Genomic DNA, 20,309 nt, shown 5'->3' with positions numbered 1-20,309 from the left:
GAAGGTAATCATAATCTGTAATATTAATCATATATTTATTTTTAATTATTTCATCTTAAAATCATCTATTTGGATAACATTCAACTTTCCAGTATTATTTTTGTTTTTTAAGTAATGATCTTTTTATGATAGTGACTATGTATATAAAATTCTAGTGCCAGAATCTATTGTATTTATTTTTTCTAAAGCTAGTAATGTGTCAAGAATAAAGGTAATCTAAAAGCTTTTGTTTTTCAATTTTTTATTCTAGTAAATAATTACTTAAATAATTAAATATTACTTGTTTATATAATTAAATATTACTTATTTATATAATTAAATATTACTAATTTGTATAATTATATAAATAAAAGATTTTTTTAAATAACTTTTATTAATATCATAACTATTTTTAATAATATTTTTGCGTATTCTCGATTTAGGCTGAATTAGCTCTCTGTACTTACATTTCTGAAAGGCAATACAAACTTTTATATTTTTATTTTATTTTTCTTTCAACTAATTTACCATTATTAGTTATTACTACACAACTATTAATTTTTTTTAGGAGATAAAAAGCGTTTCTGTAGCTCACCAGAATCAACTTGTGGAACTGGTAAGACTGTAAGACTGGTATTCAATCAATATATATATTTTATTTAATGTTTATAGCAACAAGGTATAGAAATAAGTTATTTTTTATTATTATAAAACACCTAACCCTTGAAAATTTAAAAAACTGAAGTTGGCAAAAAATTGCAGACCTTGATATGTTTTAGGTCATCATCAGGTCAGCAAAAACATTTATTGACTAGTTCCATCATAAAAAGTAGAAACCTTAAATGTTCAGAAATATTTAGCAACCTCAAACGCTAAGTTCGGCAGTTAGGTTTGCATTGCCAAATGCCGACCCTAAGTCCGAGGGCTGCACAGCAATACTTTCAAAATTAAAAAAAAATGTAAAAGAATTGAAATATTTAGTTTTAATGTAATAAGAATAACGTTTTTATCTTTTTTTTTTATCTTTTAGATGTAGATTTTCAGTATCAATTTATTCAGAAAATCAATGTGAGAATTTTAAATCAAAGTCAAATTTATTAAAGCAATTCAATAAAATAGTTTTAGATATTAAATAATAAATTGTAAAATGTGTGTTCTTTAAATTTGAAAAATAAATGTTTATTATATATATATATATATATATATATATATATATATATATATATATATATATATATATATATATATATATTTTTTTTTTTTTTTTTTTTTCTAGAAATCTTTTAAAGATATTGGCAAATCAAATTCATCTATAAGTACTAAGGATTTAAAAACAGATCCGACTATAATCATTGATGTACCACTTGGATGTTCAGCAAGTGTGAGTTGGGTGTTAATATATATAAATATATATATATATATATATATATATATATAAATATATATATATATATATATATATATATATATATATATATATATATATACATTAATTTTTTATGTTTTATATATATTATCAATATCGAAACCAATGTAGAAGATTGAAAAAGCTAAACTGACTTAGCCGATAGGATTAGTGGCAGAAATGGTTACGTTAACGTTCTTGATGTTTGCAGAAAATGTTGTATTCAATTTATTTTAATTTTTGAAATATATTATTATTAATAAAACTTATAAATTATTCAATTTCGTTTTTATAATTGAAATAAAACTTGATATTTAAATTTCTGATAAAATATTTCGACATCGTTACATCATAGAAATATAGCTTACAATATACTGTTGGAAAAAAAATAAAAAATACTGAAACATGTAAAAAATAATAAAATAATCAAACAAATAAATACTGAAACATTTAGAGAAATTAAATTTGGGCTCCTCATATTAGGAACAACATATTTTCTTTAAGTTGGTGAAAATGAATGTAAAATATAATTTTTTTTAATTGATGCATTAACTACAAAAGTGCTTCAATATAAATACAAGGTAAAATGCGAAATTGAATTGCGGACCATTATTATATAGATATTTCATGTTGCAACAGCTTTTTTAGCCGTTTTCAAACAATAAACATGATTACGCTGCTCCAACCAAAACCCTCAGTCGATGTATTTACATTTACCTGGATGCTCTCTTTAATAGTCAGTAAATGCATTTACACTTAATAACATACATTACTAATATATTCATATTAATTTAAATTAATAATATAATCATGGTCCTTAAAATATGAGATTTTGGTTTGCACAAAAGTTCGCATTTCAATAGTATGTACTTTGCATTTTGCCGATTTCCTTATATTCAACAAATATTAAAGAGAGATAGGGAAGCACTTGCACCCTTGATCCGTAAGCACCTTTGATCCTTAAGCGTTATCTCCATTCTTGCAAAACCTTTTAAAGAGGGCTGATAGCCAGCGTCGAATAATTATTTTACAATGGAAATCTTACTTGCCTAAGTTGCAAATCGAGCTTTATTATTATTAATGATTTAGATAATACTAAAATTAGTAATATGTTATTCTATTAGTCATTATAGAAATTCTGTTTCTGAATTTTCAAATAAAAATAAAATGCAAATCCTGAAAATGATTATTTTTTAAAAAGATAATATTTTTCAGTTTCTTGATTTTAATTCGGGGCGGGATTTATCATTCACAAACAAAGGCAGAGGCTGATCTTGCCTTTTTTTTAATGTTTGAGATAACTTTTAGACATGGAGTAAACTCCAAACATTTTTATGGTTATACTTACATTAAATAACGATGCTTTGCAAATACTAAAATAAAAATAAATATTATACCCAAATAACTTTAGTCCCCCTACCCCATATGTGAGGGCAATTAGTTTGCAAAATATTTTTTATACTATTCTAAACTAATTTTAAATTTAACAATTAATTTGAAATTTCATGAAATAATCTTTTAGCGTTCAAAAATTATAGCGAGATAAATATTGTAACCCTCTCAAATTGAGGGGGATTCAAACTTTTTATGGACATAATTTTTAAACGCTAAGAGATTATTGCATATAATTTAAAATTGATTGATGAATATGTTTTTAGTTAACAATAGAAAAAAAATATTATGGTAATTTGTTACCTTTACATTTGAGGTCAGGGGAGGGGTGTTAGAGGCATTTTCTTTATCAGGCTCTAATAGTAATAAAAGGTGCTGTAACGACTATTGTCGTAGAGCATAAAATTTAAATTTATACTTTAACAGCCGTTAACAAATGTTTATCTATTCTACCTTTAAAAGAATTTACTGTCATTGCAGAAACCACTTTTTCAGGTAAAGCATTCCAATGAGGTATCACTTTGTTCGTAAAAAAATTGTGTCTAATGGTTGTTTTTGGAAATTCTCTTTTAAATTTCATTGAATGACCTCTTAGACTTTGGGAAGAAGCTTTATAAAGCTCTTTATACAACAATATCTTATCAATACCAGTTGTTATTTTGAAAAACTCAATAAGATCATCTCTTGTACGTCTTGTTTCCAGAGTTGTGAGACACAACTTTGCCAATTTTTCAGTATAACTTAGTTGTTTTAGTTCAGGTGCTACCTTTGTTGCTTGTCTTTGAATTTTTCTAGGTCATTGATATCGTTTTTATTACCTGGACTCCACACTGGAACTGCGAATTCCAGGTGTGGTTTAACCAGAGATGTGCATAATTGCCTTACCAATTCAGTGTTAAGATAAGTAAAGCTTTTTCATATTAAACATTAGATTCTCTGTGCTTTACTTGTAGCTGCTTGAACCTAATGATTCCATTTCATATTGGATGAAACTATTACACCTAAGTCTAATTATTTTGTTGTCATTTTTAAAATAAAACTTTGATTGTCGTGTTTCATAGTGTAATTATAGTTAATATTTTTTCTTCCAATGTGCATAACACTGCATTTGCTTATGTTAAAATCCAATAACCATACATTTGACCATTCAGTTAACAAATCAATATCATTTTGCATATTAATTAGATCATTGTGTTCTTTTATAACAGATATGATTTTAGTATCATCAGCGTATAGTTTTGTAATTGAAGAGATACATTGGGGAAGATCATTGATATGTAAAAGAAAGAGAAGAGGACCCAATACAGAACCCTGTGCCACACCGCTATAAATCTCTTACCAATCTGATACAGCTTCACTCATTACCACTCTTTGTTTTTCTGTTTTTTAAAAAAAAATCAATCCAATTTAAAATATTGCCTTTTATTACATAGTTAGAAATTTTATATATAAGTCGATGGTGGGGCACCTTATCGAACGCCTTTGCAAAATCTAGGAATAATATATCAACTGGATAATCATCTTCAATTTCAGTTGTAATAATATCGAAAGTTTCTAAAAGGTTTGTTAGGCATCCTTTATTTTGTACAAATCCATGTTGTTGAGGCTTTAACCGATTGTTTTCTGTTATATAAATTATCAGCTTTTTTCTAATTATTTTCTCTATTATCTTAAATTGTATCGATATTAAAGAGATAGGTCTGTAGTTGAGCGGATCTTCCTTGCCTCCTTTTTCAAAAAGTGATGCAATGTTTGCAGATTTCTATAATTCTGGCATCTCTCCTGAATGAATCGATTTCTTGAGTATTAATGACAAAGGTTTGGATAATCCTTCTGCACAATGCTTTAGCACATAGGGACTGATGTTATCACAACTAAGTGACTTGTTTTCATTAAGTTCTAATAAATAATTATGTACAATATCTTCTTTTAGTTCTTGGTTCCAGTCACATTCAAATAATTGCATTGTTTTATTGATGAAATGTGGTAGATCTTGATTTTCTTTGACAAATACTGATTGGAAACTACAATTTAGTAGATTAGCAATGACTTTTTTATCAGTTATTATTTTATTGTCACTAGTTTTAAGTGCTAGTAGTTTTGTATGTGTTTGATTTTTTTGTGCATATGCATAGAAGAGTTTTGGGTTATGTTTTACACTTTAACTAAGTTTATTTCATGATCAAGAGTAGATTTTTTAATTTGTTTTTTAATCATTTTATTAACTAGTTTGTGTTCATTATTTAGGTTTGTATTTTTGAAGTTTGTAGCACGCACTCTGCACCATAGATAACGTTTTTTTCTAATTAGATTCTTGATTTTTATGTTGATGCATGGATTTTGGATAGAACTAGTGGGTTTGAAGTGGTGAGGAATATATTGTTTGCAAGCTTTTTCATAAATTTTTAAAAAGTATTCATAACAATGGTTTGTATTTATTTTATCAAATATTTCATCCCAATTCACTTTATAAAACATGATATTCATTTCTTGGTATTTTCCTTTTCGAAAAATAAATCTCTTATTGTTGAACTTTTTTTCACATGAATTGAGTATGTTAGTTTTCCATTTTAATATGCAATGTCTTTTAGTAATTTGACCATCGCAATTTTATTACATAGTAATTTAATCATCGCAATTTTTTGCAAAGCATCTTTAATTGACGTAAGTATAAACAAATAAATGTTTGGAGTTCCATGTATGGAAATTATCTCTCCAACAAAAAACACGCTGTCTCAGCCCTTGCAGCAAGGGAGGGTCTGAGAGCTAAAAAATAATTAAAAAGCTAATTGAAATTAAGACTTTGTTATAGTTAAGATAAACCAATTACCTTTACACATTAGTCTAGTTAGTAAGTTCTGCACTATATTATATTAATGTTATAAATAAATATCTTAATACTCGCCTTTGAAAAATATATAGCTTATCCCCAAGAGGTGTGCGTGGGGTGACCTGGGGGATGGGGCCTACTACCTTGATTCTCACCCTCAACGCGCTCTTGATTGAAATCAAACTCAAATCATAAAAGTAAGAAAGTAAAATGCCTTAAACTTTATTTTTCTTATTTAAAACTAGTATTAAGATGCATGTATGTATGTAAGAATACGAAATGATCATTGTAAACTTATTTACATTTATTATAAACTTAAAATTGCTAAATTTGTTTATTTTGGAAAAACGCCCACGGAAGGATTTTCAAAAAACGTATTGGTTTGGTATAGATACTAGTGTAATAAACTGTTTTTATTTATTTGAGATTTATTTTTTGAAAAAAAAGTATAAACAATTGTAAAATGTAAAAAAATATTTTAATTTCTTCTGTTTTCATTTTTCCATTAGTCAATTTCTTTTACCCAAAAAAACCCATTCCGCGGAGCATTCCTGCTTTTTTACGATGGAGCTTAGATTTTATAAAAGGAGTTTGATTAAAGGGAAAAAAAGGAATTAAACCTAAACAATAAATTAGAAATAACGAACCTTTTCTATTCGTCCATTATCAAAAAATAAGTGAGTTCGGTAATGCAACCTGGATAGTTTTGGTATTGCAACAACTACTGTTTAAAACCCTAATTCCCCGCAAAAAAAATAATGTCAAAAGCGAAGTAAATGTTTTTTGGACATTCGACATGATATATATTACATCCATCAAGAAAAATGAGTTTAAAAAAGTTTTTAAAAAAATTTTATGTAACGTTTTTTTTCAAAATCAAAGTAGGAGATTTCACATTAATATATTATAGAAAGTTTACTTGAACTCAGAAACTTAAAATCGCCATGATGATATGAAAAACCTCAAAGTTTAGGTAAGTGGATTTTTTTCGTTTATAGCTTGATTTAAAGGGAATGACAAAAAAAGACATATCCGAATCATTTTTTGATGATCCCCATGCCTGAATCCTCTTTTTTAGATTTTTCGGTAAAGCAATGCCTTTTTCGTTATGGGTCTTACCTGTAAGGTTTTTTTCTCAAAAATTTTTTTCGTAACTAACATATCTTAAAAATTTATATTTTTCTGATAAAAATAAAAAAATAAAAAAATAAAAAATCGCAAGCGATACGGGTAAATTCTAAAATCCTGTGTGCCGATGACAGCGTTACAATAGCGAACACAGAACCACATACTGATGATGATGATGATGATGATGATGATGATGATGATGATGATGATGATGATGATAACAGTAAAAAGTTTATTTTGAATGTGTTAATATTAAAAAATTAATGATAATGTTAATAAAAAATGTATTTGAATGTGTTAAATAGATAATAATTAACACACAAAAAACATATATTAGTATGACAAACATAAAACAACTCTTACCCACTTGCTTTTACATTTGAATCATCTAAAAACAAAAAAATAATTTTACTTATTAAATTTTATTTAAAAATATATATTGTTTTCTGTTAGTAAATAACATATACATAATCTATATTATAAATTTGATGTGTGTTGACAAGAAAACTAATTATGAAAAAAGAAAAAAATATTGACTAAATGCAAAAACATTTATTTTTAAAAAAAATTTTATTTATGAAAGTTTCTTTTTTAAACTTTAGTTTAGAAAATCATAAATTAAATATTGTTTTCTAAACTAATTCTGCAAAAAAAATTGTAAAAATAATGATAATAAACAATTGGTAATGACAATTCTACCTAGTGATAGTGTCACAATAAAAATGCTTAATAACGTTCCTGAACTGTGAACAGGTTAACACTTAGAAGGGCACCCAGTTGTAAGTCTGCTCCAAAATTAGGTAATGTCAAGATTTAAAAAGCATGCACTTGTTAATGTGATGGTTAACATGGGTTGTCTCATCGATTGTTGTTAGTCTTGGGTGAGTTACCAGGCAGAAACAAATCGTTGGCAAGTGGTTAGTATATTAAAATAGCCAGGGTTGGTCTTAACACCAGTTAAGCACCCAGTTAAGTATGGGTATGTTGGTGATGCAACTGACAGTTTTGAAGGAGTTCATTTATGTACTTTTTGCACCATGGATGATTGAAAGGGTTATGGCTAAAGAAATATTGAAGAAGAAATTTTGTTGAAAATTTTTGATGCTGACAGTCTGTAATAGATTTTTTACAAAAAAAGATCAAAGTAACTTATAAGTCAGATGACTAGGAGATACAAGTGGACTATATCTTAATTATAAAGTAAAAATAATGAGTTACAAGCATTCCCAGGAGGCGCATTCAGTTTTATGCATGAGAATTTTACTTCAGTCAACTTGGTAACAGCCTTTTTCATATAGTTTTATTATATTAGGCATTGCAGAAAAAACTATGTTTCAAAAACAAAAAGAGTTAAAACTAACAAAATAGGAAATTAAAATAAAGTAAAGAAAAAAAAAATTAAAAAATAAAAAATAATTTGTGTACCATTTTTGTTTTTGTTTCTTTATGGTGGTTGTTATCTTTAGTAATGAAATTGGATAAGGCAAAGCAAAAAAAACCAGCTTCAAGTCAACATTAAAAAGAATAATTTTCCTATACTTTATTTGTTTTTTTTAAAGAGAGCAAAAAAATAAATTGCTATCAATTTGTAAAATATATTTGTATAGTTTTAATGTTATAGGATAATTTTGTCCCTATATAAACACGTCTATGTAATGCATGTATATACTTCTATGTATAACAATTATTTTATGATAATACTTATTTACTTATTAATATATGCACCATTAACTTATTTAGATAACCTGTTTACTTGATTTACGAAATGTCTAAATTCAGCTACTTCCTAAACATTTTTTTTTGTTATTTTACCTGCCCCTCCCATTTGGTCTTCTATGTTATTGGTGAAGTATACATAAGCAATTAATAATAATTGTTAATAATAATAGCATAACAATTATTAATATTTATTATTAATAATTGTTTATGTATATTTCACCATAAATATAGTTGACCAAAATGGAGGGGCAAGTATAGAAAAGTAATATGAAAATATAAAGCTATGTGAAAAACTAAATCTGTATCAATTTCTTCAAGCTTCAATGTATTCAATAGGCATGGCCTAATTAAAGCATAAAAACAAGGTATACATGCGTGTGCCCCTTACTAGAATACTCTAAGAGGCTTAAATGGTATAAGAAATCTGAATATGAAGATATATCTATCATTCAAAAACAAGCTTTTTCATGTAAAAAAAACAAAAGATGAATTTTTACAAAAAAAAATACGACCAGCAGTATTTAAAGAAAAACATTTAAAAATGAATAATGGTGGGATTTGAACAACAGACATTTAGCATATAAAGTAAACGCCTTATCCAAATAAGCTAAACATGCATATACTTGCTACATGCATATACAAGCTAAACATGCATATACTAAGAAACAATTAAACGAAATTATGTAATAAAAATAATTATAAATAAAAGTATATGCATGCATTACAAAGACTTTTTTAAATTATCCACCTCCCCAAGGCCAAGAGGCCACTATCATCGTGGAGGCTACTTTTGTGGTTACAACCCTCTCTCAACTCTATAACTCCGAAATATGAACCTCGACAAACAAGGCCACAGCGGGGAAAAACAAGTTAGCGCGGTACTAACAGGGACATGGTGGGGATCGAACTTGGAACTTTTCGCTTATGAGGCGAGAGATCTACCACTACACCACTACCACATTAGGAACAATATATAGTATTTACATAAAGTTATACAAACATATTTTACAAACAGATAGCAATTTATATTTTTGCTTTGCTCTTTAAAAAAAAAAAAAAATTAATTATAGGAAAATCATTCGTTTTAATGTTGAGTTTTGAAAGGTGCCGTTTTTTTTTTTTTTTTTTTCTTTGCGAATCAATTTCGTTATTGAAATTGACAACCACCCTAAAGAAATAAATTAAAAAATATTTCAATTATCTTTTTTTTTCTATTTCTTTTTTACTTAAATTTAATTTAATTTCCTATTTTGTTAGTTTTGCTTTTTTTTTTTTTTTTTCAAGTTTTTTCCACAATGCTTAAACAACTAATCAATCGCCTAATCTAACTTTTTAATATCTTTTGTTTTGATAATATAGATTATACGAAAATACTTCAGAATCACTTCTAAGTGCTCTTATATAAATAAATATATATAAATGATAATATTTTTTATATAAACTCAAATTTTTAGTTTCTTATTTTAAATTTAACTAGAAAATTCATATTTAGAGGACTTGAATTATGCAAATTCTTTTGTACTAAAACTTTTTCAAAACAGAGGACATGGTGATGTTGGAAGCAGTATTTTTAAAAAAGGCCGTGATAAATATTTTAATTTAAAGAGTTTTTATTATATTTGTATCTGATAAAAATATTACCAAGAAAACTTATAATAAATGTGTGTCATTTTTAATGTAGTATAAACTAATCATCAACTCAATCAATCATCAAAACTCTTGTATTGAAAAGTATGACCATTTGAATAACTATGGCTAGTTGTGTATAAACAGTTATAATATATCATTATAAGCAATATTTCAAGTGATAGATGTTGATAACATATAAAAGTTGTTAATTAATAATATATAATACTACTTTAAAAATATAATACAACTACTATACTTACCAGAAAAAAAATTAACTATGTCATGTCTTCCAATTTTTTTAAGTAACTCACAAAAAGCATCATAGTTATCAATCCCTATAAGCATATGTTGTTCTAAAACTGTTATTAATTTAGTAGTAGTTGTAATCTTTTCAAGAACACCATTGCCAATTTTTTCTGAATAATAAAGCTTAATTTGTTCAACATCTTTATCCAACAAATTATTTGCAATTTTCAGCAAGATACTTCTGAATTTTTCATTATCCATTCCATCAAAATGCTAAATAAAAAATTCTACGCAATATATTGAATATTTAAACATTGCGTTTATTTAAATTATTGATTTACATAGTTGAATTCGATAATGGTTTTTAAATATAAACATATAATAAATTCAATAGTGATATAACAATAGCCTAAAATAGAAAAAAATTCAAATATGCATAATTATTAAAAAAATACCATTAAATTCATAATCATCAATGATAAATTTATAAATATAAAGTTGAACAAAAATGCACATAAATAAAATTAATTGACAAATAATATTATTAAAAGTGCCTGTTTACAGGCACTTTTAATAATATTATTTGTCAATTAATTTTATTTATGTGCATTTATGTATATATATATGATTATATATATATATATATATATATATATATATATATATATATATATATATATATATATATATATATATATATATATATATATATATAATATATATATATATATATATATATATATATATATATATATATATATATATATATATATATATATATATATAATTATATATAAAATTAATTGACAAATATATATATATTATTTGTCAATTAATTTTATTTATGTGCATATATGTATATATATATGTTTATATATATATATATATATATATATATATATATATATATATATATATATATATATATATATATATATATATATGTATATATATATAAATATATATATATATAAACATATATACATATATCTATATATATATATATATATATATATATATATATATATATATATATATATATATATATATATATATATATATATATATATATATATATATATATATATATATATATATATAGATTTATGTATATATGTATATATATATATATTTATATATATATATATATATGTATATATATATATATAAAAATATATATATATATATATATAAACATATATATATACATATATATATACATATATATTTATTTATATATATATATATATATATAAGTATATATGTTTATATATATATATATATATATATATATATATATATATATATATATATATATATATATATATATATATACAATATATATATATATATATATATAGATATATATATTGTGACATCGTAAATAAGAACAAAATATTCAGAATAAAGTTGATTTTTTTGTTAATGTGTTTTCCCAAAATGGATATTCATACAAACAATATTCAGATATGACCAAAATTTATAAAGTATCACATAAAAATGCAATAAACCAGTAAATAGACTGATCTCTATAACAACCATTATTATATAGTGTTATTATAGTGTTGTTATTATAGAGATCAGTGCCATGGAAACCAAAATTAGGCATTGTACTTAAAAGCAAGGTTATCTGTCAAATATGTCTGAGACATATTTTCTGCCAACATAAAACATGTCCCACATACTTTCTATCAACATATTTTAATAGTTTTGTCTGAATTATTATCTGCTGACATAAAAAATGTCAGACCTATTTTTAATCAACAAATTTAACATAATTTTTTCTGAATTATTTTCTGCTGACATAAAATCACTGATCTCAAATTATAACTGTATAGAGAAAATTTTTTGAAGCCAGTTTTGGCCTCCAATAATGACAACAGATTCGGCTGATTACAAATTAAGAAACTTTTCTTATGGGTATTTATATCTTTTAAATAAATATAAATATTATCAAGTTTACAAGCAATTTCAATTATCAAGTCTACACACGTAAATTTTTAAAATTTATACAATATTTTATTTAACAGTAAGTAACATCTTTTTTTTTAAAAAAAAATAATAATAATAATAATGAAAAATTAAATAAGACAAAGTTTTTCAGTTAAATTAATGAAGAGTTAGTTCATTTAACATTGTTAAAGAACAAATAAGAAACTAGTATTATATCTAGTAGTTATATGTAACTACTAGTTCTAGGTTTAATATAGGCATAATACTATAAACTGGACATCTGAAAACACTATGTATAACCTAATAGTAAAAATAAGAACCTAATAGTTATGCAAATTAAGAATTTCCAAACAACTTTTAAATAATTATTCTAGGTTTAAAGAAACTGAAATATTTTTAATCATTTATAATTTATTTTTCATTTATTCATTTTCTTTTAATTTTAGTTTAACTATAAATTCATTGCTTAATATTGTTTTTAATACTATTTATGCACCTTTTAGTTTTTAACTAATAGTTAATAACATAACTGCTACCATGCAGTTGTGTTATTAACCTTCTAGCACCCAATGCTGAGTGCTAGAAGTTTAATAACACAACTGCATGGTAGGCAGCTCTATATCTTTTTAAAAAAAACTAATATGAAATTAGTTTTTCAAATAGATATCATAAATTTAAAAATGCTGCATGAACACTTAGCTGAGCTCTACACACAACTCAGGGGTTTCTTCTGGAATTTTTATATATAATTATTTGTACCTTATTCTTATTTTATTGTACTTTACTAAAATTACAAAACAAAATGCATTTATATATATATATATATATATATATATATATATATATATATATATATATATATATATATATATATATACATACATATATATATATATATATATATATATATATATATATATATATATATATATATATATATATATATATATATATATATATATATATATATATATATATATATATATATATATATATATATATATATATATATATATATATATATATATATATATATATATATGATAAATGCATATTTTTGCATAGTTTTTCTGAAATGAGTTATACCAATGAAAGTAAATTAAAGTTATCACTTGAGTTAATCATAAGTTATTGCAAAGTTATTGCAAAGTTATCCATAAGTTATAGTAAATTCATCACATAAGTTAATCACTAAAGTAAAAGTAAAGTTATCACTTATAGCTTCAGTAGATTTAAACATGAGGAGCTAGTTCAGCGAATAAATTAGAGAAATTAATTGATCTTAAAATAGTACTTGCCATTGCACTTTGAATTCCTTTCATTTATTAAGTGGTCATTTATTAAAGCAAGCGATCTTTGGAAACACCTTTTAGGTTATTTGCATGTGATAATAACATGTTAAGTTGGTTTAATCAAACCTCCTCTGTTTTTGAATTTTGAAATGAAAAAAGAGTGCTTGTGCATTCTGACATTTAATAGATTTTTTTTTTTTCGATGTCATTTTAGCTACATATCCAGCAATATATGAGATTAAAGCTTTTTTGTATTCAGATAAATTGCTGCGAATTATCAACCCCGTCGAAAAATACACCTTGAACAGATTTAATTGCTGCCAAATATCCAGTCAAACCAGTTCTTTGGCTCAGCAAGATTATTTGCATACCAGTAATATTTTTAAGACTAACGATATAATTATATGCCATGCCAAGAAATAGAAACCAAAGAGCTATGATATGCAGGTAATGCTGACTTATATTCTTTAGCAAATAGTTTTCTTGAATTTAATATGTCATTTAATCAATCTATTATGCAAATAAACTTAACATTATTTATAAAATTATTTAACTGCTATATACAGTTCTGTAATATAAAAAAGTTAGAAAACAGTAATATATAACTACAATATTTAAAAGCAGGTAAACAGTATATATATCTTGAGTAAAGGAGGTTTAAGGATTTCAAAGAGGAGGTAATTTTTGACTATTTGACTATCAACAATTTAATAAACACATTTTTTTCAAACAAATGTATTTTTACATACATCTGTATCTTCAATTGTATTGAGTGATCATCTTTCCCATTATAAGAAACGAATATTTACTTTTTATTTGTTTTAAAAGATGTTATAAATAACTATAATTCAGATCTGGGTTTTTTTTTACTACTATAAGTGACACTTATTGAAAATTTTAATCAAATAATTTATGCAATAATGGCATTCAAGTAAAATATAAATCTAGAAGGAACCCCTGAGTTTTTTTATACTCACAACACTCAGTTAATAGTTAATGCAGCATTTGTACAAAATTATATCTTGCTACAAAAAATAGAGAATATAAATTGTAGGTAAACACAATTACCACTTACCAATGGTAAGTGGTAATTGTAATAATGGTAATGGTAATACCATGCTGTTGTGTTATTAACCTTCTAGCATACAACATTGGGTAAAGAACTAAAAGGTACATAAGCTATACATAAAACTAAACTAAAATTGTACTAATGTTTGTACTAAAATTGTACTAAAATTGTAACTAAAATGTTACTAATGCTATTTAATAATAAACTAAATTATTCAAAAAGATAATTTTTTTTCTCTAATGTTTATAAATTTATTTGTTTTCTAATATGTTTTAGAAATTTATTAGTCTTATTTTATTACTTTTATTCGTATTTTGATCAAGCCATATAAAATGTATATCAGTTTCACCGCTATACATTATAACACGAATACAACAAAAATCGCCGCCATCTTGGGAGGTTAATGTTGGCTTCAACTTTTTTCAGAATAAACAATAGAACCCGCTATCCAGTTATATTTTTAGCGGTGATATATTATATAACTAGGTTTCTAACTGAAGACCACAATGGAAAAAACGGCAGAGTCACATTTTTATAAATTTTCAGTTATGGCCCTTGGGTAATAGAGCATTGAAAAACGCTTCTTTTAAGCCAAGTTTCAAATGAAAAAACCGACATAGTCTATGGTAAAATGGAATAAGAAAAATGGTATTCAATGGAAAAAACAGCAGTGTCCACCAGTGACAAGGAAAGAAAAGGCAGGGTCCATATAATAACGTTATATGAGACTCTGCCGTTTTGATTTCCATTGCGATCTTCATATATTTAATTATTTCATAATTATTATTTGCTACACTTAATGGCTTTTTTATTTAAAATAATACTTTTTGAGCACGTAAACACCTATGCCTCCGCCTTTTTTATTGCTTCCTCGTGGTTGGCTAATTAATTTGTAATTTGCCAAACTATAATTAGAATTCAACTCTAGAAGACATTCTGAATCATGCCAAGTTTTCTGACAGAGATATGACGTCGAACGTGTAATTTATAATAGATAGAAATTCTTTAAACTTTTCAAAATTTTGCCGCATGCTTCTTATGTTTAAGTGTAATATAGAAAGTAAATTTAAATCTTTTTTGATTTTAAATTCATAAGGATCAAAATAGGGTGTTTTTATTAAGCTCATTTGAGTTCCAGTACACAAGCTCATTTGAGTAACCAGTACACAAAGAATCTATACTAAAACAAAATGGCTGACTACGATGCTACACCTATTGTTACAGACAAGCCAAAAAAGAGAAAGAAAAATGGCAGTAAGAAAGACATAGCAAAGAAACAGAGGTTGTCATTTCATGTAACTGGCCCTGACTGTAAATGTATAAGACTTAAATGCTTTCAAACAGTCAAAGAAGAGAACAGAGCCTTGCTCCTCGAGTCATTTAATGCATTACCAACAAAGGATGCTCGGGTGAGTTCTTCTTTTAAGTTTTAAATTAAACTCTTTAAATATAGTTCTAGACTATTTTTTCATTTATAATACTAGCTCTAGATTTAGGTCTAGACCTAGATTCATAATTTTAATGCACCTGTTATTCCACCATGAACATGTTGATTAAATAAGACAAAGAGTTTCTCATTCTCATTTTCATTCAAATTTAGTTAGGTCTAGAATAGCTAGACCTGTACATCTGAATCATAACCATGGTTGACATCTGGTTGTACTACTGTGTTATGATACCCAAGGCTGGTATGGTATGTTTAATAGGCATTTTTAACTTAGTTTTTTAGTGGGGTGGACCCAATATCACAGTTCATTGTTCTATGTGAACGCAGCATACAAATTTATTAATTCTAACAAAGTAGGTAGGCTTATATATTTTTAAATTTTATAAAAATGCTTGTGTTTCCAAAGATGTGTGACCGGTTGCGTTAATAATCTTATATTGCTTCTTTTTACAGAATTCCTATCTAGCTTCACTGATCACAGTCGCGGAGATTAGCCGAAAAAGACCACGAAAGGAAGAGCCTAAAAGTGCAAACAGTCACAGCTATCACTTTAAAGTATTCCTGAAGAGTACAGATGATGTTGACCCAGATTCATTTGCCTATGTTTGCTTTCAAGCCTTCGTCTCCATCTTTGGAATTAAGAAAGGGAGACTTGAGACTATCAAGAGAAGTCTTGCTACTACAGGTAATTTATACTATTAGCAATAGTTTTTTGTTTCAGTTTATGGAATAAAAAAGCTATTTTTTCTTATCATAGTTAATGTAAAAAAAATGCACATTTTTCTATAATCCTTTCTTGTCTATATATTAATATTTCTCAATATTTAAAAAGAAATGTTGAAATTCATAAAGAGTGCTGTTATTCTCTGAACATGTATTTTTATAACTTTTTTTTAATTTTTTTTTAATTTTTTTTACTCACCCCAGGCCTGCCTCCTGTTGATGGTCGAGGAAAGCATGGCAGTCATCACAAAATATCTGATGAACTGCGGAAGAGAATAAGAGACCACATCTCTTCGTTTAGGGGTCGGCAGTCTCATTACTCACAAGAGAAGACGAGACGGCTGTACCTGCCAGAAGAACTCAGCATCTCCAAGATGTTTGATTTATATCAAGAGAAGTGGCCAGGAGACAGTTTAGTGTATGAGTCATACAGGCTTATATTCAACAACGATTTAAACATTGGCTTTGGGTACCCAAGAACCGACACTTGCTCAGCCTACGACCAGTTCTTGGCAAAAATAGAAATTGCTACAAAGACTCTTGAATCAGACCCAACAAATGAAGTCCTCATAAGGGACCTGAAGCAGTTAAAATTTCAAAAAGATCTCCACCAGCGAAAGGCTGACACATTCTACCGGAGAAAAAGAGACGCTAAGCGAAGGACCAAGATTACACCTCATCTTGAGGCCTTTACGTTTGACTACCAAAAAAATGTCAACCTACCCAACAAGTGCACCAATGACTTTTACTACAACAGAAAGCTCACATACCAATCATTTAACATTCACCAACAATCAACTGATGATGTTTTTCTTTACTGCTATGATGAGACTGTCGCTAGGAAAGGTTCAGATGAGGTGGCTTCTTTCCTGTATGACCACATCACAACCAAGGTCAGCGAAGAGGTTACTCACCTTGAACTATTCTGCGATTCCTGCTCAGGACAGAATAAGAACTTTACCCTGATTCGGTTTTTAGATTATATGGTGCACCATATAAAAAGGTTTACCTCAGTGACAGTGACATTCCCTGAGCGCGGACATTCTTATATGGAGTGTGACAGGGACATGGGTCCAGTAAATACAAAGTCTAGTGCTAGTGTTCCAGAAGACTGGATAAAAATATTTAGTGAAGCACGAAAACATCCTACACCATTTAACGTGACTGATGTTAAACAGGATCTGGTCAAAAACTTCTCCGGCTTTCTAAGGCCATTGTATAAGAAAGGCTGCCCGTTCCCCACGCGCTTCATTCGGGAAATGGTTTTTAACAAGGATAAAGGTCCAGGGACCGTTTGTCACAGAGACTCATGGAACGGTATTTTCTTGAAAACAAACATCATTGTTCCACCGAGAAAAAAACAATTTTCAGTATGCACAGCAGTGCTTTGTATGAAGACAGACTGGCTATGCACACCAGTAGCTTTGTATGAAGACAGACTGGCTATATCAGCTGCAAAGTACAAAGACCTCCAGGTCCTCAAAAAAATTACCACCAATGAGGCATTCTATGATGCTCTGCCGTATGACGATAAAGTTAAAGATGAGGGTCAAGACCAGTGAATGTTCATGCATTTTTTATTTTTTTATTTGTTTAAAATAAAAAAAATTTAAAATTCAATGGTTTTATATAGTTTTTTCTTATGTGTTGCAATAGAAAAACAGGCAAAGTCTTTATCAACGGAAAAAACAGCAGAGTCCAATCTGGACACATTTTGAAAAAACAAAATTTTCCATGAGCTAACATGATTTTCAGAATATTTATTTGTTAAAATTTGATGCTTAAATGGATGACCTTCCCTTAAAAATTAAAAGAATTGACAGTTTCTCACATAATTTGTAATAAAAAGGTTTCAAACCTTTAATTTAGGTTTTCTCAAAATGTGAAAAATGTGACTCTGCTGTTTTTTTTATTGTGCTCTTCAACTTCGATCCGACAAGTGAAGCCGCTTTTTGCCCTTTTTACAAAAGGCGGATTAAATTTGTAAACAAATATATTTTTCTTTTCTTAACTTTAAATTTAAATACTATTTACGTAAAAGTGTTAGCCGGAAATTTTAATAATTGTAAAATAATAATTTATGGTTCTTGAACTATTTCGATTAAAAAAGATTAAAGTTTTGAATAGAATAGTAAAAGGACAGACGCTTTTGAAGCATATTTAAGAATTAAAATACTTTTTAATAAATATAGGCTTATAAAAAAACTTTTTAAGTTATTTATAATAATAAAACTTTGTTTTTGAATTATCTTTTATTTATTAGATACTTTTGACTTGCATATTTAACTTTTATTCCACACTTTGGCTTCAGCTTTTTTCCTTTTTACAAATTGCAGACTATAGTTATAATCAAAAAAGCGGCATTAATTTTTGTCCAATAAAATCCCGCAAGTTAGACATCTAGTTATATAATATATATCATTGATTTTGAGATCAGTGCATAAAATATTTTAGACATAATTTCTATTGACATATTTTGACATAATTCTTTGCCTGACATATTTGCTGTTTGATATTAAGAAAAAATCTAACAAATTTATTGCGCATTTCAGCTTAATTTAAAGACTAAAGTGAAATAGTTTAACGAATTTGTTTCGTTTTTCTTTTTTTTTTTTTTTTTTTTTGTAATTATTAATTTTGCCGTTTAAAAATGTTTACATTGCAAATACATTTATATAAACTATTGGCTGAAGCAAGAAGAAGGCGTACTCATCCTTATCGCCGAGTCCCATTTAAAAAAAAAAAAGTACTTTTTTGCAATCAATTATGCTTCATAAAAATTTAATTTTAAACCCCACAAGTAAACATCAGTTCCCCGTAAGCAAGCCCATTTAGAGCCGATTGTTGGCAACTTCATTTCGGTCCTAAATCGTCTGATGTATGGTTTTTTCGCGGGACCAAAATGGACAAACACAATTACCAACTAGTAAGCACAACTTTACGGGACCCGTTTGGCTTTGACACGAGCTTCCCACATATAAATTTAGAAGTGGGCAAGTCCACGTAGGGCCTATTACGGCCTGACTCATATAGGTCATAAGTGTGTTTGATAGTTGGTTTATTTATGGGACCAAGGTGGGAAAACACAACAAAGAATATGTTAAAAAACAAGATAATACAACTTTACTGGACCCGTCTAGTTTTAACGTGGGCTTTTCTATGTTTAAACAGTTTAAAAATAATTGACATAGAGGCAGGTACGAAAAAAGTCAAGTTGAAAAATTAAAAATGGCTAACTGCCTCGTGAATTTAGAGTTTATGAATCATAAAATGATGTTATTGATGATGTTAGGTTATTTTTATTTTGTTGTATTCTATTTAAAACATAACAACTTCTCTAAGGTAAAATGCCTCGATGCAGTTTTAGTATTAATAACGATCATTTAAGAAATTGCTTTATTAAGATTACCTTTTATAAATAAATTTATAAAAGCCAATTTATCATAATGATAAATTTACTTTGTGATTGTTTCCTGTTAATAACTTTCGTGAATGGC

General features: G+C 26.6%; 1 protein-coding gene across 3 annotated transcripts in view; it reads right to left on the bottom strand.

Moving 5' to 3' along the window:
* LOC136074994 (uncharacterized) overlaps nt 1-15,092 on the bottom strand; it is a 62,274-nt gene extending 47,182 nt beyond the window's left edge. For 2 of the 3 annotated variants that reach the window (XM_065787176.1, XM_065787177.1), the window contains exons 1-3: nt 14,944-15,078; nt 10,343-10,601; nt 7,098-7,122 (exon numbers count right to left, since the gene is read on the bottom strand). In XM_065787176.1, coding sequence (XP_065643248.1) covers nt 7,098-7,122; nt 10,343-10,589 — 272 coding nt within the window. In that variant the 5' untranslated portion in view covers nt 10,590-10,601; nt 14,944-15,078. Of the gene's footprint in view, nt 1-7,097; nt 7,123-10,342; nt 10,602-14,943 lie in introns of all 3 variants that reach the window. The other variant, XM_065787175.1, reaches the window with a different exon arrangement.
* Nucleotides 15,093-20,309: the final 5,217 nt, after the last annotated feature.

Source organism: Hydra vulgaris, chromosome 01 (assembly GCF_038396675.1).
Source record: "Hydra vulgaris chromosome 01, alternate assembly HydraT2T_AEP".
Taxonomy (NCBI): domain Eukaryota; kingdom Metazoa; phylum Cnidaria; class Hydrozoa; order Anthoathecata; family Hydridae; genus Hydra; species Hydra vulgaris.
Note: the sequence above shows the minus strand (reverse complement) of the source record. Positions and strands in the feature narration are given on the sequence as shown.